Source organism: Thunnus thynnus, chromosome 13 (assembly GCF_963924715.1).
Source record: "Thunnus thynnus chromosome 13, fThuThy2.1, whole genome shotgun sequence".
Taxonomy (NCBI): Eukaryota; Metazoa; Chordata; class Actinopteri; order Scombriformes; family Scombridae; genus Thunnus; species Thunnus thynnus.
In genome coordinates, this window is record NC_089529.1 from 30,102,426 (window position 1) to 30,128,620 (window position 26,195).

Here is a 26,195-nt window from a genome sequence, read left to right on the forward strand (position 1 = left end):
TTCAGCAGATTCGGTGCAGGAAGATAAAAGGTGAGTTCAGCCTGACGTAAACAGCAGATCTGATTTCCTCTTCTGTGTTTACTCTGGTGAAAGTTTACATAAAGTCTGCAGGGGCACTGTGAGTGTGTGTGTGTGTGTGTGTGTGTGTGTGTGTGTGTGTGTGTGTGGTAACTCACATTAAGTTAATATTTAGTGTAGACCGTGAAATGCATCACAAATGTGTTGGAGAGAAGAGAGAAATAGGCTGGCAGGCAGAGTGTGAGCAGTAAAGAGAGAGGAGAGTCTCATCGATACAGTTGTTCTCTGACCGAGAGTCATTTAGACTTTTTCATCATCATCATCATCATCATTACCACCATCACCATCTTCATCCATGTCAGTTCTTCCTCTGCGGGTGAAAATGTTGCGGCAGGTCTGGAGGTTGAAGGGCATCTTCGTCCTCGTCTGCAGCCCGTTCATCCTGCTGCCGCTTGCCATCAGCACCTCGGTGAGACCAGTTTACTGTCCAGTTCAATTTTCCAGTTTACTGAGAATTGGACCATTTTAACATTTCAAGTTAGAGCTTTACTGAGCTTGACCAGTTCAACATTTTTTTTAAAGACTTACCAGTTTACTGACAAGTTCAATTTGCCTGTTTACTGGTTACTGCTTTAAGTTAGCTTTTTAATGTGCCTGACCAGTTTAAATAACCAGTCTAATGAGAAGTTCAAGATAGCACTTTACTGAGCACTAACCAGTTTGAATGAACAACTGACAACAATTTCAAGTGACCAGTTTACTGAGAACAAACCAGATTAAGTTTAAGCACTTTACTGGGCATGAGCGGGTCAACTTACTGGTTTACAGAGTGATAACCAGTCTAACTATCCAGTTTACTGATCACTGAATGTTTCAAGTTAATGGTTTACTGAACTCTGACCAGTTCAGCTTACCAGTTTACAGAGTGATAACCAGTCTATTTAACCAATTTCATGATCACTGACCAGTTCAAGTTACTGGTTTATGAAAACTAACCTAAATAACAAGGGTACCAAACATTTACCAGTTTAGGTTACACGTTTACTGAGCACTAACCCGTTTAAATGACCAGTTAGTTAAAAGTTACCAGTTTACACACCAATGTCCTAAATTAGCTTCATTAATTAATTTGTGTCCAGTTTACCAGTGACTTACCAGTTAGACAACCACTTTTCTGTAAATTGTCAGTTAAACTTACCAGTTTACTAATGTATAACCAATTAAATTACACACTTGACCAGTTAAATTAAACACCCTTCATAAAGAAAATTCCAGTTAACTAAACCAGTTTATTGATATTTAACCAGTGAAATGAACCAGCCTGAATATATGAATCATTTTGCAAATTAAACTAACCAGTAAAACTTAGCAATGGAAATTTGACTGACCAGTTAAATTAACCAGTTTACTGAGAACTCTTCTGGTTCTGGTTTCCCTCCTCAACATTTTTCAGACAGCTGACGTTAACTTGAATACAGATTTGACCTTCATCCTCTAAAATACGATGCTTTGATTGGTTTGATTACTGGTTAAAACTGCTCAGAGGAATCACTCATGCGACTATTGATTGATGATGATTGACAACACATCAAATCAATACTTTTTCTTTGGGTACGTTTTACCACTAAAATGCAATTTTGGTTCAAGTTTGAATGCAGGACCGTTATTTTCTGATTATGGTGGTGTTGAACCAAAATGAGCATGCTAACTATGAAGCTACAGCTAGCATCTGGTTAGCTTAGCACAAATACTGGAAGGTAACACAATCCACCTACCAGCACCTCTAACGTTAACTAATTAAGACATTATATTTCATCTTACAAAAACAGATAACGACATTATGTCCCAGTCATGAATAGTCTGACATAATTTTTACACTTGATATTTTGTACCAACTAAATAAATGAGATGCTAATCGGTGAGCTTCAGAGGTGCTGGTAGGTGGATTTTTCTGCCTTTTTTTGGACAGAGCAAGGCTAGCTGCTTCCCCTTGTTTCCGGTCTTTGTGCTAAGCTAAACTAAGCTAACCAGCTGCTGGATTTAGCTTCACATTTAGTTTTAACTCTCCACCAGAAGGCAAATAAGTGTGTTTTCCAAAATGACGAATTATTATGCAAAAAGTGAGTTCTCAGAGTTAAAAGGTTCAATCTGAAATTCACCTGATCATAAAAACCATGTTTAAAAATGTGATAGGATTTTGATTTTATATATTTAGAGTACATTAAGGGTGTCTTTACATTTTTACAAATAAAAGAGATGAGACTGTAAATCAGTTGTGATATCTAGGATGTCAAAAGTTTGAACCTCAATAACTCAAAACCACTCGGACTGCAAATAAAACCTGATAATTCTGGTGTTGAGCTGCCTTTAGCTACTATAAGCTACATATCAGACCAAAAAAGGTGTATAAAGGTGTATAAAAGTTGCATAAAGCCATTTGTGTCTCCAAAGGGAACTGATGATGTCATTGATGATGTCACTTGAGTCAGCGTCAGTTGAGGCTGAAGACTACAAATTTGAAAAGTAATAAAATCTGGAGGTGAAGTGAGGTTATCAGACTTCTGTAGTTTCTTATCTCTGCTGGAGGCTAACAGCTCCAGGCTACATTAGCTGCTACTAGCATAACACACCCTGATGTCAGACCAAACTGTCAGAGGTTGAGTTGCATTGTGGGTAATGTAGGCGCAAGGTTTTGACAAGGAAGATGAATGTGTGGAATAAAAAAGACGATATCTCTGGTTCTGCTGCATCAGTTTTTATCTTTTTTTTCAACAGTTTGATGTGTTAAATAATTCTGAATTCAGATTTTCATTTGAAAGATCTAAGTTGTGTTTTTTAAAGCTGAAACAATTAGCTGATTAATCAATTAGATGTCTCATCTTCACACACTTCAAACTTCCATGTCAAAACCAAACTCAAAACCATGTAATGTGACATCGAAATCAAACTTTGCCTTCAGACATCACACCAAAGCCATCAAACACACAAACACTACAAAACAGCCATTGAACACTGGTGAGATCAATTCAAAACACTACTGTAAAAACCTGTTACTGTAATGAATAATGGTGCCCAGAACAACCTCTTTATAAAGACACAACACATGTATGAAGTTTCAAACATTTTAATTCCCCAATGTACTGTAGTAAAATAAACTGAAATTGAGTGAAAAAAGTAAATGCATTTATTAATTAAACCAATGAAAAGCCGTTTTCTTATATATGCATGGGGGTTTAATGGTATAGTTGCACATCAGCCAACACAGTGGACTCTAGTGTGTCATCCCATATACAGCCACCCATTGGCCAGCCTTTGTAAGTGCAACACAAATTTCTCAAAACCAAGATGGCCGTCTGCCGGCCGGAAATGCTCATCAGCTCAGGAACATCTTGCCGGTCCTTCTATAGTAACAGACCCTTGCAGGTAAATAAAATTTTGTAACATCAAGTAACAATTAAGGAGTAATACGATTGTTAAAATTTCCAAGTATTGATTTTATGTTGGGAGAAAATGACATTTAATCATCTGTCCACTAAGTTGGAAAAACTCCTTGAAAAATGCGTGTTTAAAAAAAATCCTGACTGAGGTTTTAATAATTCATGCATGAAAGGGTTAAAGAAAGAAATCACATTTTATTCTGCCTCAGGTCTTTGTGGATCCTCGTTATCCCCGTTATCTATCCTGAGCTTCTGATTGGTGGGTGAACAATTTTGTTAATTGGGTTCCAGCTGTGATGACTTGAGTTAATGATATGAACACCATCACTCTCTAAACAAGCACATGAGTGAAAACAGAGGAATAGTGTTGATAGCTATGGTGTAGATGGCGTTGTGGTTTGGGATCTTTAGTTATTAGGTCCAGTTGTAGTGTGTAAGCAATCGGGAAATTATTATTTTTTCATTTGGTCTATAAACTGTCCGAAAATTGTACCCCAGAGTCCAACGTGACTCCTTCTAGTTTTGTTTTGTCCAACCAACAGTCCAAAACTCCAAAATATTCAGTTTTCAATAATATAAAACTGAGAAAAGCAGCAAATCCTGATGTTGTCACGTGAATGTTTGGTGTTTTTGTGTGTGATAAATGACTTTCAGCACTAGTGCAGTGTATCGATCTGCAGCAGCTTGTTGTTTGGACATTAGCAGCTCAGTGCAGAACAGTCAGCAGGTTACATTCACAGCTTTCTGTCACTGATTGACAAACAGAGTCCAGACTGTATGAAAGTTCACTGTCATAAGTTACTGAGATGTTGTTTCTTTTAATATTCATTCACAACACTAAACACGTCAGTGTTAAAAGCAACTTTAGGGTCCTTTTTCACTTCCTGCTACACTGACAGCCACAATGTCAACTAAAAAAGTAAAGTTCAAAAGTATAAAAGAATTTCATGAATATTTTAGGGTTCAGATTCTGCTCCTAAAAGGTTTCTAGTAACGTTTCCCAGAAATTCAGACATCATGGAGACGTCTCAGCAGGTATTTGTGTGTGTGTAACTCTGTACAGGTTTAACTGAGAGTATCTTTGTCTTTACGTGAATGAAGGTTATTAAAAACAGAGACGGTGTGTTTGGACAGAGTCTGATGTCAGCGGCCTCCCAGCAGCCTCTGGGGCTCAGCGGGTAATTTCACCTGAATGTCATGCAGTCCTCCCTACTTTCTCACAATTACATGTTTCCACATACGACTCTGCATGTCTGCAGAAATATACAACACCTGGAAACAAGACTTTATGGTTTGAGATGGAAAATGTGTCACATCTCATCTAAGTTTTTTATAATCTGTTACCTGCACGGTTCAAGTGAGTTCACATGTTCAAAACTCTTCACACAGTCAACTTTACCAACACACAGCTGGACACAGCAGTTCATTTTACACACAAATGCAAATCCTTCCATCAGACATGAACACAACAATTCACATGTCAATCAGACACACTGAGATAAAAACACTAACAACAGGCAGCACATACAGATCTTTTTATGGCCGTCTGTCAAGTTACATCACTGTTATATTGTGTTTATGTAGTTTAATGGTTGATGGTGTATAAATGTGTATATGTGTATATAGTTCTCTATAGAACGTACTACAGTGTATCTGCAGGAGTCATAGAAATGCAGCAGGAAAGCTTTCATCTTGTTTTTGGTTGAATATAGATGTATTTCAGTGTGGTTATGATCCATATGAATACATGTTAGTGTTTGAACATAAACTGAAGAGTTTGGAAGTGTCAAATGTTTTGTTGCTTGTTTGTGTTTGAAGTGAGAAAAGTATTGAGGACATTTGAAGACTGTAGTCACTGAACGCTTTCTGTGTGAAAACTACGCATAGGTTGTTGTAGTTGAACAGTTTAGAGCTGCTGTTCTGCTTCTGGCTGTTGAGGTTCAAAAATATTCAGATGAAATTTATTTTCCATGAAATGGCACCAAAAAACTGAAATATTCTGGTGCACAAATGATCAACAGCTGATGTGTTTAAGTTTATCTCTAAAGTCTGGAAAAGAAGATGGATTATTTAATTAATGTTTACTCTTTTTTATCAGTGATTTATGCATTTTGTTGTTCATAGTAAACGTCTGAACATTTGAAGGTTGAAGACAAGGTTACAGGTGTAAGAAGTAACAGATAAATTCATAGGAAGCGATGGGAGTTCAGGTATCTGGGTGCTGAGCAGGAAGCCAGTGGAGAGTTACAAAACATGGAGAGACACGAGTTATTTGTGGCTGGTTGTAGCTAGACGTGCAGCTGCATTTTGAAGCATCTGCAGAGGTTTTACTGTACATATTGTCAAGGTGAGAGATGACCACTGCCTTTAAAATGACTGAGTGACGCTCAGTTACAGGGAACATATTGTGATTTTTGTGTTTTTCTGTTACTTCTTTCCTGTACTGATGTCGGATGCTAAACATGGTCAGAGGTCCAAAACTTGAGGTGAACGTATGTAAAAATGCTGCCTGCAAGTCAAAAATCAGGGCTTAAACCTGCGCTGAACGCTTTGTTTGCAACAGTTTTTTCTGCCTTGCTGATGAGCTGACGTTGGCTCATCACACATACTCATAAACATGAGTCCGTTCTTTAGCCTTGGTTGCTAAGGTGGTTGCTAAGGTGTGTCCATGTGTTGTTCATGTTGTCCAACATGTACGGATGGATTTGAGAAGTTGACATTTGGAGTAAAGAAGGAGAAAAAGAAGTGAAATCCTGCTACTATAGTTTGTTTACGTAGCCTCCGGAGCCGGAGGAAGCTTCCTGAAGCTGACCAATCAGAACAGAGTGGGCTCATCAGGAGGCGGGGCCTTAAAGAGACAGGAGCTAAAACGGCCTGTTTCAGACAGAGGCTGAACTGAGGGGCTGCATAAAGGACCAGTAGAAGATAAATAAAGAGTTTTTAACTGGACTTTTAACTGGATTCCTTTCAGACTTTGTTAGAGACACTTCACCCAAGTTGAAAAAAATCTGATCAGAGCTTGAATTTCCTTAAATTTTAGATCCTTGTGTGATCGAGCTTCAGATTATATTCTCTAAACCTGAATGCAAAATGAAGTGAGCCTTGTTTTAATACTGGTTCAACTATGTAAAGCACTTTCTAACTTTAAAAAGCACTGTACACAATAAGTTTATTATTAATATTATTATTTATTGTTACAATAAGTAATTTCATGGGAAAATACTTTTTTTTTCAGAATATTTTCTTCAGCAGCTTCACAGCCGGAATCTGGAGTCCAGCGAAATGAACGATCATAAACCTTCAGATTATCAGACGTGTTGTCAATCTGAACACATCTGACAGACATACACGTGAGATTTTAACCGTCAGAGCTCACAGCACGAGTCTGCATCAACACCTCTCCCATTTTCTACAAAAACAGCTTTTGTTTTTGCAGTGTTAGATATTATATTACAGGGCTGTGGTCTTTATCTTTTCTAGTATTTTGACTGACAGACACCAAGGAGGAACTTAATGTTGGTAAAACCCTTTTACACTTTAAAAGCTCCTTAAACTGTTTATATTCATATTAAAGTATGAGCATCATTTAATCTCCAACTTTAAAGGGCAAAACAGCAGAATTTTAATCTTTTACAGACCAAAGTGAAGCTCTAAATGTTCCTCAATCTGCTTTCACATTCATGATTAAAAATTTAACTTTATTTAGCAGCCTGTCAAATTAAAGGAAACTTGCGAGTTTATATTATGGAATAATTAAGACAATTTAAAGCTTTTATTACAGGTTAATAACCTGGTTGATATTTATTTACCACCTTAAAAAAATTTTTTAGCACTGATGTATGCAGACATGCTGCCACGTCATTAATGTTTTCTGCATTTTGGGAAGTTTGATCCCAATTATTATTATTTCTATTTTTCTTTTCAGTAAAAAATGGAGCAATAACAGCTCTACTTGGTGTGAAGATTTACAGGTTTTCTTCATCTGTATTTCTATCTGTGTCATGAGTAAGTTTGGATCTAAGAAATTGTTCAAATATGAACTGAAATGTTAATGTTTCTGTGTGTGTGTGTATGTGTGTGTGTGTATAGGAGGCGGCGTGTGCTTATGTCATAGCCCTCATGGCGGTGTATTGGTGCACTGAGGTGTTGCCGCTGGCAGTGACGGCACTGCTGCCGACCATCCTGTTCCCCGTCCTCGGCATCATGGAGTCCAAAGATGTGAGACACTCAAAAATACACACAAACACTCTGTACAACTAGTACCACAACTTCTTCCAATTTAAAAACTTGGCAAAAATAAGTTAGGACTTCAAAAAAAAAAAAGTCAACTGGCCAATCAGAACAGAGTGGGCTCATCAGGAGGCGGGCCTTAAAGAGACAGGAGCTAAAACGGCCTGTTTCAGACAGAGGCTGAACTGAGGGGCTGCATAAAGGACCAGTAGAAGATAAATAAGGAGTTTTATTCCAGTAGAGCCCCAGAATATAAATATAGAGGCTGGAAATATGCAGAACATGTGTCTTTAATAAGTCAAGTGGAACAATAGAAACAAGCTGAAATATAATTTAAGCCATGAAGTCTTCACATTATTTTATTAAATTGTTTGTGTGTGTGTGTTGTTGTTCAGGTGTGTATGCAGTACCTGAAGGACACTAACATGCTGTTTGTAGGCGGGCTAATGGTGGCCGTGGCCGTGGAGCACTGGAACCTGCACAAACGCATCGCGCTCCGAGTGCTGCTGATGGTCGGAGTCCGACCCGCCCTGTGAGTCACCTGGACTCTATAAACCTGCTCTAATTAATGCTCTAACCCTCGTTAGTGTTAAAGGTCAAGCAGTTAAATTAACCTTTGAGGAAGACATTAGTGTTGACCAGCAGCAGTCATCAGATGAAAATGTTTTTGTAAATTACAAATAAACATAAACTATAATGAAATGAAATGTCAAATATTTTTCATCATAGTCAAACACTTATGCAGGTCATTGAATGCAACTTTGCAAAAAATAGTAATTGTAATTAGTAATTCTATCAATCTTTCACCTCTTTAATCATTTTGTTTTTGTTCTTGGATGAAGACTGTTATACTGTTTGTCATAGTTCTTGTTTTCATATTTTACGTTTTTAGTAGTAGGTCATCAACTCATATTTTTCATTTTAGTTTTCTTTGACAAGATTAAAACAGTTTCACATTTGCTCCCCAGACGACACACCCTGGGTTTGACGTGTCCGCTGTGTGCTGCAAGCGTGTAGAATGATGAGATGCTACAGTGTGTGACAAGGAGAGAAATGTGCGAATGCTTTTCTATAAGATGTGCACTGATTTGGCTTCTCTGAGAATTTGAGAGAAATTATTTCGCTGTAAAGTCAAAGAAAAACAAACAAAACTCAGCCTTCGTTTTCAGCAGTGACAAGATAATAATGGGTTTCATTCATTTTACTTTAAAGCTGCAGTGCAGAACTTTTACACATGAATGAATGTCCGTTATTCAAGCAAAACGAGTTCACACAATGCTGATTAAGTCTATCATCACCAGATAAATCTCTCTGTATTTCACAGTATACAGAGATTTTAATCTGGTGTCAGGTTTGACATTCCCACGCTGGCTGGATGAATGCATACTGAGCATGCACACCAGAGACTTCCGCCAGCCAATCCAACTAACTTACGGTTAGCTCTCTGCTAACTTGAATGGGGATAAAATAATGTAATTGGGGTCTAGACTTTCTGAACGTTATCGGATCAAATTCTGATAGTGAAACAAGTCATTTTGCAGGGGTTGTGTGATGCTCAAAACAATTTATCCACCGTTTTAGAAAACTACAGCGGAGCCCATGATGTTAGCATGTGTCAACAGTGTTTTTGTAATTACTGTCACTGCCACAGGGGGAAGACAAAAGTCCTGCACTCCAGCTTCAATAATCAATTGTAAAATTAAATGAAAATAATTAAATGAGTAAGGTCTCCATGTACAAGCAATGTTAACATCCCCTCTAGACATGTTAAGACATATAAAAATACTGCTTTGAATAATATTAAGTGTCTGATACAGTTTTTCCACAAAAAAGTACAGTTACTTCTTAAAATGAGATCTACTCTCTCCGCCTCACTGAAAAATCCATCAAAGCATCATCGTGTTTTCACCTCCCCCTCTGTTGAACAGGTTGATGTTGGGGTTCATGGGAGTGACGGCCTTCCTGTCCATGTGGATCAGCAATACGGCGACCACCGCCATGATGGTTCCTATCGTCCAGGCCGTCCTGGATCAGATCCAAGGCAAAGTAGACCCCGATAACTCCTCCAAGAACCACAGCAGGAGTGAAGTTTTACAGAAGGAGCATCAGGAGAAAACTATCAGCATCCTGCAAACCGCTGCTTCCAACATCCCGGAGAATCCTGGTATGACAATCGACAAATCACGAAGCGTAACTACGATCGTCTCCTAACCTTAACCCTGTGGTTATTATTGTAGCCATGATGACAAAGTTGGCCTAATTTTAAGGAAGTAGTAACTAACCCACACCACATGTTTCTCTAACAAAGTGATCATTTTAACCCAAACCATCATCTTGAAACCTAGCCAGACCTGAACCACAGCGTTGTCACGTCATAAAACATCATTATTGTTTAACAGTGATGTGTGACGGTTTTGGAAAGCATAGACAACTGATGATCTGCCGATTACTGCCAATAGAGAGATTAGGAAACACTCCTATGTGTCGCTCTGGAGTTTTCATGGTCAAACCAAGTATTTGCTCATTTAATTTGGAGGACTTGTTGCTTTAATCAGAGAGGAGAAACATAAGTATGTGGAGGTCTTGCTGAAGACTTGCAAATAACGTTTTTTATCAACCATAGCCATATTCTTTCGCTAACCTTAACCATACCTTAGTATATTTAACTTCTTCCCCTCCACAAACACCTAAAATGACATAACCAAATTAAAATGGCTGCAGCTCCTGGACCACAGTGACTATCTGCATAAATAAGGTCTTGCCAGAAAGGAAACTTCATAAACACTCTTCATAAACACTCTAGGTCATACAGACACAGAGCTGAAGGTAAAAATTCAAGAAAGTGAAGAAAGACAAAAGAGAGCTTTCAAACCTCTACACGCCTGGCCGAAAGTAAAGTTGGCGTTATTGTCTAATAGTTTCAGAAAGTTTCATCTCCCACGCTCTGATGTTTGGAAGGTGTTTAATGATCTGACAAGCACTTTGTTTGAAGCACACTGAGGCCGTAAATAATAGGTTTAAAAGTCTAAATGGGGCTGATTTTCCATTTTGTTTGCTGTGTGTTTGCTCCCAGCTGTGAACGGGGAAACTTTGACACAAGGTGGCTCAGAGAAAACCAGCAACAACCTACAAGACAACATGTCGTCTGAACAGAAAGAGGCATCAGAGGATCGGATGGACAGGCAGGAGAACATCAAACCAACACCACAAGACAAACCTCCATCAGACCGCGCTGACAGCAGGACAGGTGAGCCACCAGCAGAGATAATAATCTACATCTTTACAGACCAACAAATCAACTCTCAGATTGATTTCTTTCCTTCCAAGCAGCCACTGGTTTGAGTTCATCTTAGTTTTGAGTTCCACTGAATTAGATCCAACTTTCTTGTGAAAATCCACAGAAAAAGTCCACAGAGGAGGGAATTATAGGATTTATTTGAATATCACAAAAACACGACTGTTGATTCTCATCCACAGTTACATTTAAGCAGGGGCGCCGGATTCATTTCAGAATTGCCAGACAGTGTGTGTGTTAGTGTGTGTAGCGGTAGACCTCACTAAACTTTTGCAGAGTAACTATAGCATGCTTGCACCACAGGGTGGCGGTATAATTCCAAACACAAAGCAGCTAACTAGTGCTTGTGAGATTAGATACAACGCAAAATTACTAGTTTACAGGATAGTAACACTTCTGCAGCTGAGTAGCAGCAAACAGGCAACAGGAATGTTAATGTTGTCCTTGTGCTGTAAGCAGCCATGGCCCAAATCCATATTTAATGATAAATCAGGAAAAAACATTAGTTTACTACTGCTTGTTCTTCCCATTTTATGTTTGCCTGCTTTCTTTTACCTAATGTCTTACCCGTACCCTTGCATTTCAGCCTGATACTTGCCTTTACTTGAGTATTTCCATGTGATGCTACTTTATACTTCCACTTCATCACATTTATTTGACAGCTTTAGTTACTTTTCGGATGAAGATTTGACACAATGGATAATATAACAAGCTTTTAAAATACAACACATTGTTAAAGATGAAACCAGTGGTTTCCAACCTTTTTGGCTTTTGACGTCTTACAAAAAGCAGTGTGTAGTCGGGGTCACATTTCACATGTCTATGAGTTGTTAACAGCTCCACCAAATAGTGATTTTTCCCTCTAAACTTCTCACATGCTTTCATTTCAATAAATGTTCAAATGATCCAATATTTCAGCAAAAATCAAAGATTAGAGAAAAAGTCCAAAAACTGAAAACAGATTTGTGCATCAGAACTTTGTTTTTTCTTCTTTCCTCTCCCATTAATCATCTCACCACCCCTCAGATTTATCTGCTGACCCTTTGGAGGGGCCCGACCCCTAGGTTGAGAACCACTGGACTAAACTAGCTAACTGTATATAAAGTAGTGTAAACTAGCTCCACCTCCAGCAGCTACAACAGTAACATGCTGCTCTAACACTGATGCTTCACTATTAATAATCTAACCATGAGAAAAATGTTGAGAATTTGATTTTTAAGCTCTAAACTGTTTCAGTGGTCGTGGAGAGCGTCTGCTGTCCGCTGGAGTTGGAGGAGCTGAGTGACGTGGAGGAGGACAGGATGAAGATGAGCAAAGGCCTCCTGCTGTGTGTGTGCTACGCAGCCAGCATCGGCGGCATCGCTACTCTGACAGGAACTGGACCAAACCTGGTTCTGATCGGACAGATGAGCCAGTAAGCACAGACGTTCTCCTCAGACTGACACAGTAACAACATCCAAGTCATGTACAGTTTTATTAGTTGATCACTCCATTCTGTGAATCCACCTTGAGGAGTGGGTAGGTGTTAGTGGCACAGGTCTGGATTGGTTTAAGTCTTACCTCAAAGATAAGACTTTTTATGTTGGTTGTGGCGAGTACAGGTCCTCTAGTTCAAAGCTGCATTGTGGGGTTCCTCAGAGCTCATTGCTCGGCCCAGTCCTCTTTTCAATTGATACAGTACCTCTAGGACATCTTTTAAGAGCGCACAACATCAGTTTCCACCTTTATGCAGACGATACCCGAATTTATCTCAGCTGCAACCCCAACTAATTTAATAAGAATTTAAACTTCCTGGAAGTCATCCAAAAATTGATAGCTGCTCATTTTTTTTACAGTTAAACCCTCAACAAACTGAGATCCTTTTAATTGGTACTGATGTTGCTAACCCTAAAATCACAGAGAAACTTGGTTCTTATTCCCACCGAATCACTCGGCAATGCAGAAATCTTGGGGTTTTATTTGACAGCAACCTCAGTTTTATTAGTCATATCAGTTTAACTGTGTAGTCCTGTTTCTATCAGCTTAGGAGAATCTCAAAGATTACACTATTCCTATCTGCCATAAACATGGAAACTGTTATTCATGTCTTCATTTCATGGCGACTTGATTATTGTAACCCAATTATAGCAACAAAAAAGAAAAAATAAATAAAACTCCAATTAGTGGGACATGATGTTGGGAGGAATTTGATTTGAACATTGAAAAGAGGGCACATCATAATGAATCTCAGCTCTGTGCTGCTAAAAGTTGAAGATTGATTGATGGGTGGATGTTATGATATTATTGGTTGGTTCAAGCCATTTTTTTCATTTTTTACAGACTGTCCTCCTTGTGTTCTTTTCCAATCTCTTCCTACGCTTGTGTTTTTGTTTTATTGTAATCTTTAAGTGTGTCTTTACTTTGTTCTATAGTGTATTTTGTTTTTATTCTTTTACCAGTCCATACTTATTTTACTCTGTTCATTGTTTGTTTGTTTATTATTATTATTATTATATACATCAACCTACAATCTCGCTGCCAATCAACTGATCAATAGCTACAGTCCTTTCAAACACAAGCGCATCAACATTTGGTTGTTTCTTGTTCTGTGAAGAGTTCAGTGAATAGTTGCTTGAATCAGTCTTGATCATCACAGCAGTGTGTCTTAGTTTTACAAAAATTGGATCTCTTCTTAGGAAATTAAACTCATCCTTGGCGTCTTCTCGTCTCGCAGACTCTTCCCTCAGAACGGCGATGTGATCAACTTTGCGTCCTGGTTTGCGTTCGCCTTCCCCACCATGGTGCTGATGCTGATGCTGGCCTGGTTCTGGCTGCAGTTCCTCTACATCGGCTGCAAGTGAGTCGAAATATTTTTGTTTATCGATTAATCATTTAAGTCGTTTTTTGAGCAAAGTTACCAAGACTCACTGGCTCCAGCTTTTCAAACTGCCCAGCAGAGAATGAGGTAATGTAATGTTTTTGTGGAAAATAACATTAAACACAAATTATCAGTGTTTTATATACATCTTAAAATATGTCTAGAGACGATCTTTAAGTCTTGTATGATGGCAAACTGAATATCTTTCTGTTCAAGACTGTTGGTCGAACAAAATAAGATATTTGAAGACATCTCCGTGGATTCTAGGAAATTGGAATTTTTGTGACTTTTCTCCCTATCTTCTGACTTTTCTGACATTTTATCGATCAATCAATCAGGAAAATACTCTGCAGAGTCCTTGCTGTACTAGTCACTTCATCAAAACACCTGATTTCACTTTGACCTTCCCATGTTTGAGTCAAGGTGAAGTTACGCATTCTCACAAGTCACTCATTACTCTGTGATGTGTAGAAGAAGCCACAATGTTTATCCAGAAAACACATTAAAGACAAAAAACTGTGCATTACAAGTGAAGTACTTGTACATTAAATGTTCGAAGACCTTCATTTTGTCTTTTATTTACTGTTTGGTTGCAGCCTGCGGCGGACGTGGGGTTGTGGGACGGCTCAGTCGGAGAAGGAGCGCGCAGCGTACGAAGTGATCAGGGATGAGCACCGCCGTCTGGGACCCATGAGTTACGGAGAGTTCAGCGTCCTGGCACTCTTCATCCTCATGGTGGCGCTGTGGTTCACACGAGACCCGCGCTTCATGGACGGATGGGCCACACGCGTCTTCAATGCCAAGGCCGAGTGAGTACCAACAAACTGCTTAAATTAAACCATGTGAGAAGTTTAGAGCTGAAATGTCTCTGCTAACAACTCATAGATCTGAAATAAGGATCCAGGTATTGAGCGAGAGTGCTTCAGCCGTCAGCCACAAAACGGGCTGCAATGTAATCCTTGAGGGTAATCGTGCCTGTCAAAGTACAACACATCCACTAAAAGTGCTTGTTTTTGCCACTGACAGGCTCAGATTATTCTAACTGTCTGACAACAAAAGTAAACACACTCTGTAGCAGCATTATGGCTAACTACATAGGGATCTGTATCCAGGGTAGCTTGGCAGCTAACGGAACCACCCACACATTCATCTGCACACATCGGTTTGTTTACATGTATGAAGTTGACTTTCACCGTGGTTAGACTGTAAGGAAACTAAAAAGTTAGCTATAATGCTGCTACAGGTGGCTAGTTCCTGTGTTTATTTTCATTGTCAGACACTTAGAATAATCTGAGCCAGCAGTAGCAAAAACAATAACTTTTAGTGGATGTATTTTGATGGGTACAATTGCTCCTAAGGATTACATTGCAGCCCGTTTCGCGGCTGCCAGCTGAAGCGATCTCGCTCAATGCTGGACCAGTTTCAAAAATGTTGGTCCCCATTAGTCTCTAAGACCCCAAATGAATGGAAAATAGGGCCCAGGTTGAACAATACTGGAATCTCCCTTTAAACGTCACTGAAGAGATGAAAACATCAGATCTGCGTGGAGCGATGAGGAGACTGTAACCTTCCTCACATGAATACATGAAACCGAAATGTCATATTTCCATCGTGTTTTCCACATGGTTTTCCATTGTTTGAGCTTTGACTGCCGCTCTTTTAATGACGTCATCTCGTTGTGTCCTCTTCTTCTCGCAAAAGTTTAATGGCACCAACTGGAGAATTAGCGCCATCTGCTGGTTTACCTGCTAATATTCACACGACAAGAGTGGATGGAAACAAATTAGGATAGAAACCTGGCTTATGTAAATGTCAGAAAAACACCTCGGAGAAACAGAGAAGTTGAAATCAGAAATCATTTAGCATTCCTGCTTTTTTCTGTCGTGGGTCAGAAATGTTGGACCAGATCGAGTGAGGACATGGTCCAAACAGGTTGAAAAATACCAGAATTTCCCTTTAAGTCACATGCTGCATTCACGTCATCATTTATGCAGTAAAGTCTGTTTACATTTGCTTTTTATCTACACAACTATTTTTACACCTCAGACAAATATTCTGAGGTTTCTTCACATTTTCAGCATTTCTACTAAGGAAATCCCAGAATTTCCCTTAAAGTCACATGCTGCATGTACGTCATCATTTATTCAGTAAGTCTGTTTGCATTTGCTCTCTTATCCACACAGCTACTATTACACCACAGACTAATACCCTGAGATTTCTTCACATTTTCAGCATTTCCACTCAGGTTTTTTTATGCACAAATTGAAAATACAAATAAAAACATGTGGATGGAAACGCACATATTGGTAACACCTGATATGAATATGTTTCCTCTGTGTTTTTTCATATCTACAGTCTGGACTGCAGTGTAGCTTCAGTCAGTGAAGCAAATGATCCTGAAACTCGCCTTTAACAGAAACGCTGCTGTGAATACATTCTTCACATTTCTCAGTGTGTGTGTGTGTGTGTGTTTTCAGCACTGGTCCTGCATTAATGTAAAGTGGAAAAAGAAAAAGTTCAGAGGAGTGAACGAGCCCAAACTGTTCTTTAATGCAGACCTTGCCTTGGGGCAAAATCCCTGAACGAATGAAGAACAAACACAGGAAGCGTGTTCTGGGTACAAACATTAAACTTTAGTGTCACGTCAACAGCTGCTGCTCTGACCTGTGGTACTCTGCTGCACATTGTGGCTGCATGAAGCGACGTCACCTGCACGCTTCATCTGGCTGCAGGTCACAGAGACGGCCATCGCTCTGACTTTTCACCTATTAAGACATGATAGCGCATAACATGAAGATATACTGTATCAAAACCTTTTATATAAGTCTTTACACAAGAGCAGTTTCAGTGAAAATCAGGTTTTTGTGCTTTTTTTATTATTATTTAACCAAAAAAAAAACTTTTTCAAACTTTTCTAGAAATAGGCTGAATTTAGTGGATTAAATTTCTGTTATAAAAGTGTTTTTAAGTGGTAAATAGAGGCTAAAAACCCACCTGACAAACATTTTTAATTTATTTTATTTTCCTTTCTACCTGGATTAATGAACAGGGTCTGTTTTCTTGTGAATGTTAAAATAAAACTACAGAAACGGCCTCCGACTCTGATCAGATAATCAGGTTTGTTTAGTTTCTCTCTGCAGTCAACCAGGAGAGTGAATTCATGTGGAAAGTGTTTACGTGCGCATTAATATTCAGATTATAAATGTGGTCTCCACGTGTTTCAGTCTGGATTAAAATAACAGTAACCAGCTGCTTGTTGTAAGATTAAAATCAAATCAAATACAATAAAAGAGAATAATAAGATTAAAAAAAAAGATCATTGTAATAATCTATTATCTGATTTCAGCTGGTGTGTAGTATATGGAGTTTTTCATAGTAATTATGACTTTTATGACACTTTTAAACTGTTGAGAAGTTTAACTGGGTATAAATATGTAAAACAGGCAGATATGACAGTTACTCAAAGTGCTTTACATAAAACATAACATAATAGACCCATAAAAAAGAGGTAAAATAGAGTAAGACTGATAAAAATGGGAGAATAAAAATTACAGAGTAGTGTGAGATATGAATAAATAGTCCAAAATGTAATTAATAAAAGTCTTGAGAGTTGCAGCAGACCAGCAGTTTGTTCAGATATGTGGAGCATAAAAACTGAACGCTGCTCCTCCATGTTTGTTTTTGACTCTGTGGACAGAAAGCAGACCTGATCCAGATCCACCTGAGAGGCTTCATAACTCAACTGTCAAAAAATGCCAAAACCTTGACGATCAGCTCGTTCTCCATTTTGGTCAAAGTTTTTCACATAATGGAATCAAAACATGTACGATTGTCTCTCGTCTTTATTGTCGCTCACGTTGCATCGTTGTATGAGAAAACTTTTTGCATTAAGTTGAGCCTTTCTAGAGTCGCCGGGCGCCTTTTGAGAGTACATCTACAGTGCACTGCCTCATTTTTAAAACACTGTTTTTGTTTCTGTCAGACAGACGTAACCTTTCACCTGCTTGTCCCTGCAACGTTACCGCTTTCATTCACAACACGGCCGTACTGACATTTTCCCTGAAATGTTATCAGGCCTTTAGCTGGGAAATGGTTGTACAGATTTCCCTGAATATTGATCCCTGCTCGCATTCACACATGACCCCATGCAGGAAATGTTCCTGAACATTTCAGGGTGTGAAAAGGGGTTTAACAGTGTTTCCTTCAATAACAGCAGGCTGGGTGGAGGGGAGGGTCACCTTGGACTTGCAGTTTGTGCAAACAGATGATTTCGACATGTTGACCTGATTACAGAGGTTCGTAGTGACACGTCATCTGGAATCACACGGATAAATGAGGACACAGAGCTGTCCTGGAAGAACCGTCAGCAGAGAAATGAAATTTAAAAGTCTTTACATGAAATCTAATACTTTCTCCTTCATCATTACAAAATTACTTCATGCAGGGGATGAGGACAGATTAGGGTTGTTCCATTATCAATTAATCTGTTGATTATTTTTTTGACTGAATGATTCATAGTTTTGTCTGTAAAATGTCAGAAAATGAAAGTGTCCATCACAGTTTCCATGAGTCTGAAGTGACTTCTTCAAATGTCTTTTTTTTGACCCACCAACAGTCCAAAACCCCGAAAATAATCAGTTTATAGAGATACAAAACAGAGAAAAGCAGAAAATCCTCACATTTGAGAAACTACTAAGAGTGAATAGTTTGGCGTTTTTGCTTTCAAAATGTCTGTAAATGAACTTATTGATTAATGACCTTATTGTTTTAGCTCTAGACTTGACTTTTTTGACATTCAGGCCAAATTGAGTTCAAATTTCAGCTTCCTCTGTTCATTCTGATGAGCTTTTGAATGAATAATTGTAAATTCACAGCAGAATTTTTCAGATTTTTTTGTGTATTAAGAAAAACAGACGGAAGTTTTATTTCATGGAAAAACTCATTTGCAATGCTGAAACTCTTACACATGGCATCATATCCTTTGTGAAGCATAATTGTTGATTAAAATCTGATTTCTTTTACATTTTGAAAATCAGTTAGGTGACTGCAGGTAAAAATTCTGCTGAACAGAGCCAAAACTTTTTTTGAATGAAAGCTCTCGAAAGGTTACAAACACACAAAGTGCACAGAAGGTGGATCTGGAAATGTCCCAGTACCTTTGGCCATTTGTGTATGCAAATACAAATATGTTGTGGTGAAATCCCCATTCATGAACTGAACCGCTGGTGTTGCACCATGTGACCGTGGAGATTTTGGCCGCAGATCTCAGTAAATAATGTGTAAATACTTGAAGTTTAAACATGATGAGGAACAGGAAGTGAAGTTGAATAGTAAGGTGATGTTTTACTTTAAAAATTACTTAAAGATCACCTGCAGGCATGTTTAAGATATGTTTCAGTAAGCAGAAGGTGAGAACATCTTTGATGTTTTTGGATAATAAGAACATTTTGGAATGTAGGGACCATTAAGAAAGTTTTTGACATTTTTGGAGATTAAGAACTTTTTTGGAGAGTGAGAACATGTTTTCACAATGTGGGGACATTTTTGAAATTAAGAAATTTTTGACAGTAAGGACATTTTGGGAGGTAGAGACCATTAAGAAAATTTTTGACATTTTTGGAAATCAGGAAATTTTTTGGAAAGTAAGAATGTTTTTGGAAAATTCAGACATTTTTGGACAGTAAGAAAATTTTGGAAAGTAGGAACTCTTTTGGATAGTAAGGACATTTTGTAAAGTAAAGACCATTAAGAAAATTTTTGACATTTTTGGAAATTAGGAAAATTTTTGGAGAGTAAGAATTTTTTTGGACAATGTGGGCATTTTTGGAGAGTAAGATTGGAAAGTGTGGACAACTTTGGAAAGAAAGAACTTTTTTATAAAGTGAGGACACTTGGAAAATAGGGGACGTTTTGATTAGTAAAGTAAGAATATCTTTGGTAAATTTAAAAAAAACAATTAAAAGGACATTTTTGGAAAGTGAGACACTGTATATGGTAATGTTGCTTGGAAAATTACTAGTCCTCCAGACATGTTTTAGACATATAAAAAACTGTTTGGAATAATACTTTGTTGAGGATTTTTCCCCAAAAAGTTCAATTACTTCATTACAAAACCATTTTGAGAAAGAGGACTTTAAACGATTAACCAGTTATCAAAATAGTAGCTTTTTCTAATTTTCTGTCAGACTGCTTGTTGCAGCTCCACTCATGTGGAAAATGACCATTATACTGAATGTATCATGTGACACATTATAGTTCAGGTAACTTTATTCACCTTCAGACCTTTATCTGTTCTGTTTTCCTCTCTGCAGGTTCGTCACTGATGCGACCGTCTCTCTGTTTGTTGCTGTGTTGTTGTTTGTTCTTCCCTCTGAGCCGCCGCGATACCTCTGCTGCTGGAGGAGCTCTGATACAGGTAACATATACATACAGATAACACATACATACAGGTAACACACATACATACAGGTAACACACATACATACAGGTAACACACTCAGGTAACACACATACATACAGGTAACACACATACATACAGGTAACACACATACATACAGGTAACACATACATACAGGTAACACACATACATACAGGTAACACATACATACAGGTAACACACATACATACAGGCAACATACTCAGGTAACACACATACATACAGGTAACACATACATACAGGTAACACACATACATACAGGTAACACACATACATACAGGTAACATATACATACAGGTAACACATACATACAGGTAAGACACATACATACAGGTAACACACACACAGAGCAGTAGGATGACGTGGATTTGTGTGTGTGATTTAAATTTTGGGGGGGTCTTTGTCCAATCAGACTCCCAGGTGTCACGAAGCCCCGCCCCGCCCCTCCTCACCTGGCAGGTGACTCAGAAGAAGATGCCCTGGAACATCGTCCTGCTGCTGGGAGGAGGCTTCGCGCTGGCTAAGGGCAGCGAGGTGTGTGAGTTTTAAATCTTCAGGGAGAGATGACATTTTGGCAAACGAGAACTTTTTTTGAAAATATTTTTTGGGAAATACTTGTTTGTTTTGGAAATTTTTAGGCAGTGGGAACATTTTTTGAAACTAAGAACTTTTTGGAAAGAAAGAGCATTTTTGGACTGTAAGGACATTTTTACTTAGTACAGTAAGACTATCTTTAGTAATTAAGAACTTTTTGTAAAGTAATTTTTTCGGACATTAAGAATAATTTGGAAAGAAAGAAGATGAACATTTTGGAAAGTTAACCTTTTCATGAGTAAGAACATTTTTAGTAAGAAATAACATCTTTGAAAATGAGGACATTTTTGGGAAGTGGGGACATCGTTGTCTAGTAGAGAATATCTTTGGTATGTAACAATATCATTTTTAGTAAGAAAGGACATTAGTTGAGGATATTGTTTTGTGTGTGTGTGTGTTGTCAGGAGTCTGGTCTGTCCCGCTGGCTTGGCGCTCAGATGACGCCGCTGCACTCCATCCCCCCGTGGGCCATCGCCGTCATCCTCTGCCTCCTCATCGCCACCTTCACCGAGTGTGCCAGCAACGTTGCCACAGCAACACTCTTCCTGCCCATCCTGGCCTCCATGGTAATAAAACACACACAAACAAACAGTCTTAAAACACAATAAATGAGTCATGTGATCAGAAGTTTTCATGTCTTCCTCTGCAGAATCTGATTGGTGTATCTCGCCGCCAATCAACAAATCAATACTCATGTTCCTTATGAACAAAATCAGCTTTCATTTTTAGTAATCTCAAATCTCAAGTTTGGTTTTGTGCCTCTCTCCTGTTAATAATAATAATAATAATCTCCTGTAATAAGCGATCATATTTGACACCTTCAGGATTTTAATAAACCTAATTTAGAAACTGGATTCTCAAACTACAATTGACCCAAATTCTGCATTTATAATATATGAACCATCATTATTACTGAATATTACTATTAACATTAAACATGTCTTCATTTTCAAATATCCCTGGTTATCCTGGAGTCAACTGAAATTTTCAGTAAAGATTAAACACTTCATCAAATCTCACATTTTTCCCACAATTCAGTTCAATTTGATTAAATTAAAATTTCCAACTTTTTCTTTATGGGAAATGATTAAAAGACATGCTATGCTGTATCGCACCTCAAAATCAGTGTGTTATTTTTCTGTGTGTCTCTATCCAGTCCCAGTCTATAAGCTTGAACCCTCTGTACGTGATGATCCCGTGCACCCTCAGCGCCTCCTTCGCCTTTATGCTGCCGGTGGCCACGCCCCCCAACGCCATCGTCTTCTCCTCCGGTTATCTCAAAGTGTCCGACATGGTGAGTCCCGCTTCCATTAGGATGGGAAATGTTTGGGAATAAACCCCAACATTTCATCTCTGTTTACGAGAGGCTATCAGGATATTTAGACATCCTTAAACTGGAAGTCTCAACCGCTAAAAGAAGCTACAATCAGTGTTTTCTCAAAAAGTATTGATAAGGTTAAATGATATTTTACTGACTTAAACCCATTGGGAAATATTGCAACTTATTGAACTGTAGCTATATACTATTTTATTTGTGGCTTCATGTGTTGGTTTTCATAGCAGTTCCAAATCAACTGCAACAATTGTTTGTTTTTTTAGCCTCTGTTAGCAGCACGGCTTTATGGACAGTGATGTTGGTCTGTTTGTCCATCAGTTTAGTTCAGACTGTAATATCTCAACAACTATTCGATAGATTGCAATTAAATTTTGTTAAGACATTCATGTTCTTCAGGGGATGAATCCTGCTGACTTTTCATCTAGCGCCATCATCTGGTCAAAATTTAAATTTGTCCAAAACTTTAGTTTATGACCAAATATCTGCAAAACTAATGGCATTCCCATCAGCCTCAGCTGTACTTTGTGTTTAGTGCTAATTAGCAAATGGTAGCATGCTAACACGCTAAACCAACATGGTGAATATACCTGCCGAACATCAACATGCTAGCATTATCACTGTGAGCATGTTAGCATGCTGATGTTAGCATTTGGCTTAGCCTCACAGAGCTGCTAGCATGGCTGTTGACTCTTAGTCTTTATATTTGCTCAGTTTCTTGTTATAAGGAGAAACATTTGTCATTTTAACAGGAAACTTTTCATGCTATAACAGGATTTTTCTTGTTATTACTAAATGCCAAATTATTCAGTTTTTACAAGAAACATTTCGTTCTTGTCATAACAACGCATCATTTTATCATCATTTTATCTTCTTAATGTCACATTGTACATCACATCACAACATATATCATTAAAACTTTTTCTCATTATAACATAAGTTAGTAAGTTGTTATAATAAGAAACTATCATCATCTGTCTGTCATTAAAACGACAAGAACAAGATCACCATAACAGACAATACTGTAGCCTACATCAGTGAAAATGACTGGTTCATATGGCTATTTGGTAACAACATAAACATATAAAATATATATATATTTTATATATAAAGTGGAAAGTATATTGCTATAGCGGGAAGCAAATATTATGTTTTCATAGTGGTAGTAAACTCTGCTGTGCTACAAACTTAGAAAATGTCTTTTTAGTATTTTAGTGTATATACGCACTTTTATACAGTACATATGTATGGTCATCACTTTTGGGATTCTTCAGACTAACCCAGGAAATCACAGTAACCTCTGCTGTCTCTCCTCCTCCTCTGCACCCCCTGCAGGCTAAAACAGGCGTGGTGATGAACATCATCGGGATTGGCTGCATCAGTCTGGCCATCAACAGTTGGGGTCGCGTCATGTTCAGTCTGGATTCCTTCCCTTCATGGGCAAACACCACCGCACCTGTGTAGAAGCATTTCTGTTTTCTACAACCTGCTGCCAGATCTTATTTTTTTGTCTGCATTTTCAGGCTTCATCACTCGACTCTGGATGGTGAAATTTCCCAGCAGGAGATATGTTTTTTTTATGTTTGTATACTGTACATCCTGCAGAATGTGACGGCTGGTTCTGAGCCACCAGAAGCATCAAGAACGTGTTTCCCAGAAGTTTTGTTGTCAAAACTTTACTTGTCTTTAGCAGAAACTTTGTTTTTTTTAAAATTCTGACAGAACAAATGTTTGCAGCGTCAACTGCTCAGAGGATTTGTGGTAACTTAAATCTCCAGCTGCAGTTAGAGGCGGACATGCTTAAATAAAAAAGTCCCAGATAATAACCCAAACAAGTACAAACAAAGGATGGTCCCTCACAAAGTCCAGGTATGAAAACAAAAAAAGGGGGGGTACCGCTGAAACCACTTCCTGTTTAACACTAATACTGATTTAATTCTCTAATTACTCCCAATCGTTTCTACTTTGCTGTTTTTTCGATCAATTTTAAGCTTTTGTCAGTGAAACTCATCATTTCCTGCAAGTGTTTTATAATATTAATTTCCACAGTTTGAACATTTGTTTATTAAGTTTAAACTTCCTTTAATTTTTTTTTTTTTGGCCACTTTGGGGCAGCAGAACAACCTGCGAACATCGCTCTTAAATGTTATCAATAACTTGTGAGCAAAAGCTGCAGATACTCATATTTCTGCAGATGAAACCAGCAAACGTTTGGCAATCGATTATCAAAATTGCTCAAATCTCAGTTTCACTTTTTAACACTTACTCTGCTTTCAGCGCTAATTAATTAATTACAACTTCGTCCACTTTGCTATTTTAACAATCTTTGTTATCTTCAATTTTATAGTCGATTTACGTGTTTTACTCATGTGTCAAACAAAATTGCTAATTGCTAAGGTATTTCACACTGAAACCTGCACACTGCGACTTTGTTCCCAGTTCTTTTATTCTACATGTGAATAAAAATGTTTTGACTAAAAATAGTCTTCCTCAAGAGTGAAAAGTAGTACTGATATGATCACATTAAAAGTTCACCAGGAGCTGCGAAACATCTGTCCAAGAAGTGCTGAGTATCATTGGCGATAGTTCAACAATCATTTTAAAAAAGACAGCAAAGTAGAATAGAAATAGTTAGCGAATAAAACAGTTTTGGGGTTACAAAAAAAAAGAGAAAGTATTTTTAGCAGAGTTGTGAGTATCTGTTGTTGTACTGATGGAATTAGTGCTGTGAAAATGTACATTAATCTGAATTTATACTAAATTTAACAGGACAGAATATAAACATTGGGAGCAAATCAGGATATACAGAGGCTAAAATATGAACAAATATCATAAAACACAGAAAACTAGAAATAAAAGTCTGTTTCAACCAAGAAGCTTTACTTCAGTTGGGACAAATAAAGTCTAACATCTAATAATATAGTTTCTCCTTAAAGGACCAGTGTGTAGGATTTAGTGGCATCTAGTGGTGAAGTTGCAGATTGCAACCAACTGAATACTGAATACTGTGGATGTAAAGGCTCATTCTAAAGTAACAAAAACACAACATTTCTTATTTTCAGGTGATTATACACTAATTAAAACATACTTATGAATATTTTATTCCATTTCCGCCAAGTTTATTCCGCTAAATGCCACTAAATTCTACACACTGCACCTTTAAAACCAGAAACTTTCTTCCCTTTAAATTTTATTTAAACCTTGAAAAGGTATAAATAGTCATAGTCGCTACAACTGACTAGACAGTTGTGACTGTTTTAGTATTTTCTCTATTATTGTTATTAATCTTTGGTGTTTGTTATTTGGGAAAGTGCAGCAAGATGAGAAACTTTTCTACAACAACTCGTATCCCTGTGAATTGGAATTATTTTCATGTAATGAGAACATATACGGTGTGTTTTGTATTGTTTTCTATTTAAATGCCTGAGTTTGTATTTAGTAACATAGTTTTTATGTATGAGAGTTAATGTATATTGTACATACGTAACTTCCACAGTTTTGTACCATCTTGTTGCTAACAGTTTTATTTAGTATTAATAAAAGTTGATCTTTAAAGAAATGTGTGACAACAAATCTTTGATTCTGTAGTTAAAAGCAATCATACTGTAAGTACTGCAAGGCTGTTCACGGAAAAGAATAATACTGTCACTGGATTTTGATAAGAAATTATAATTAATACACCTGATATTTATAACTTATGTTGGTCAATTTTACAGTAGAAGCTACATTTTTTTGGAATTTAGTCGTTTATTATCACATTTTCTGAGAGCATAACAAAATAACTTAATTAACAACATGGATATAACAATTTATAACCATAATGTTATTGTAAAATTAAGATTTACAGTGCCAGTCAAAAGTTTGAATGAGAAAGTGTGTCCAAACTTTTGACTGGCAGCACCAGAGAGAGCTTAATAAAAGCTCAGTAAAATAATAATGATTGAAAAAAAGACAAAAAAGGGTTGACAGCAGTGTGTGTTAGTGGTTTTCAGACC

General features: G+C 37.7%; 1 protein-coding gene across 1 annotated transcript; it reads left to right on the forward strand.

Moving 5' to 3' along the window:
* The first annotated feature begins 263 nt into the window (after nucleotides 1-263).
* LOC137196139 (Na(+)/citrate cotransporter-like) lies at nucleotides 264-25,759 on the forward strand. Its single transcript, XM_067608961.1, has 13 exons — nucleotides 264-487; nucleotides 7,545-7,673; nucleotides 8,081-8,217; nucleotides 9,614-9,849; nucleotides 10,759-10,932; nucleotides 12,217-12,394; nucleotides 13,694-13,816; nucleotides 14,434-14,646; nucleotides 20,149-20,252; nucleotides 20,686-20,807; nucleotides 21,272-21,433; nucleotides 22,024-22,161; nucleotides 23,536-25,759. The coding sequence occupies exons 1-13, from the start codon at nucleotides 374-376 to the stop codon at nucleotides 23,662-23,664; spliced, it is 1,959 nt and encodes a 652-aa protein (XP_067465062.1). The 5' UTR covers nucleotides 264-373; the 3' UTR covers nucleotides 23,665-25,759.
* The last annotated feature ends 436 nt before the right edge of the window (nucleotides 25,760-26,195 follow it).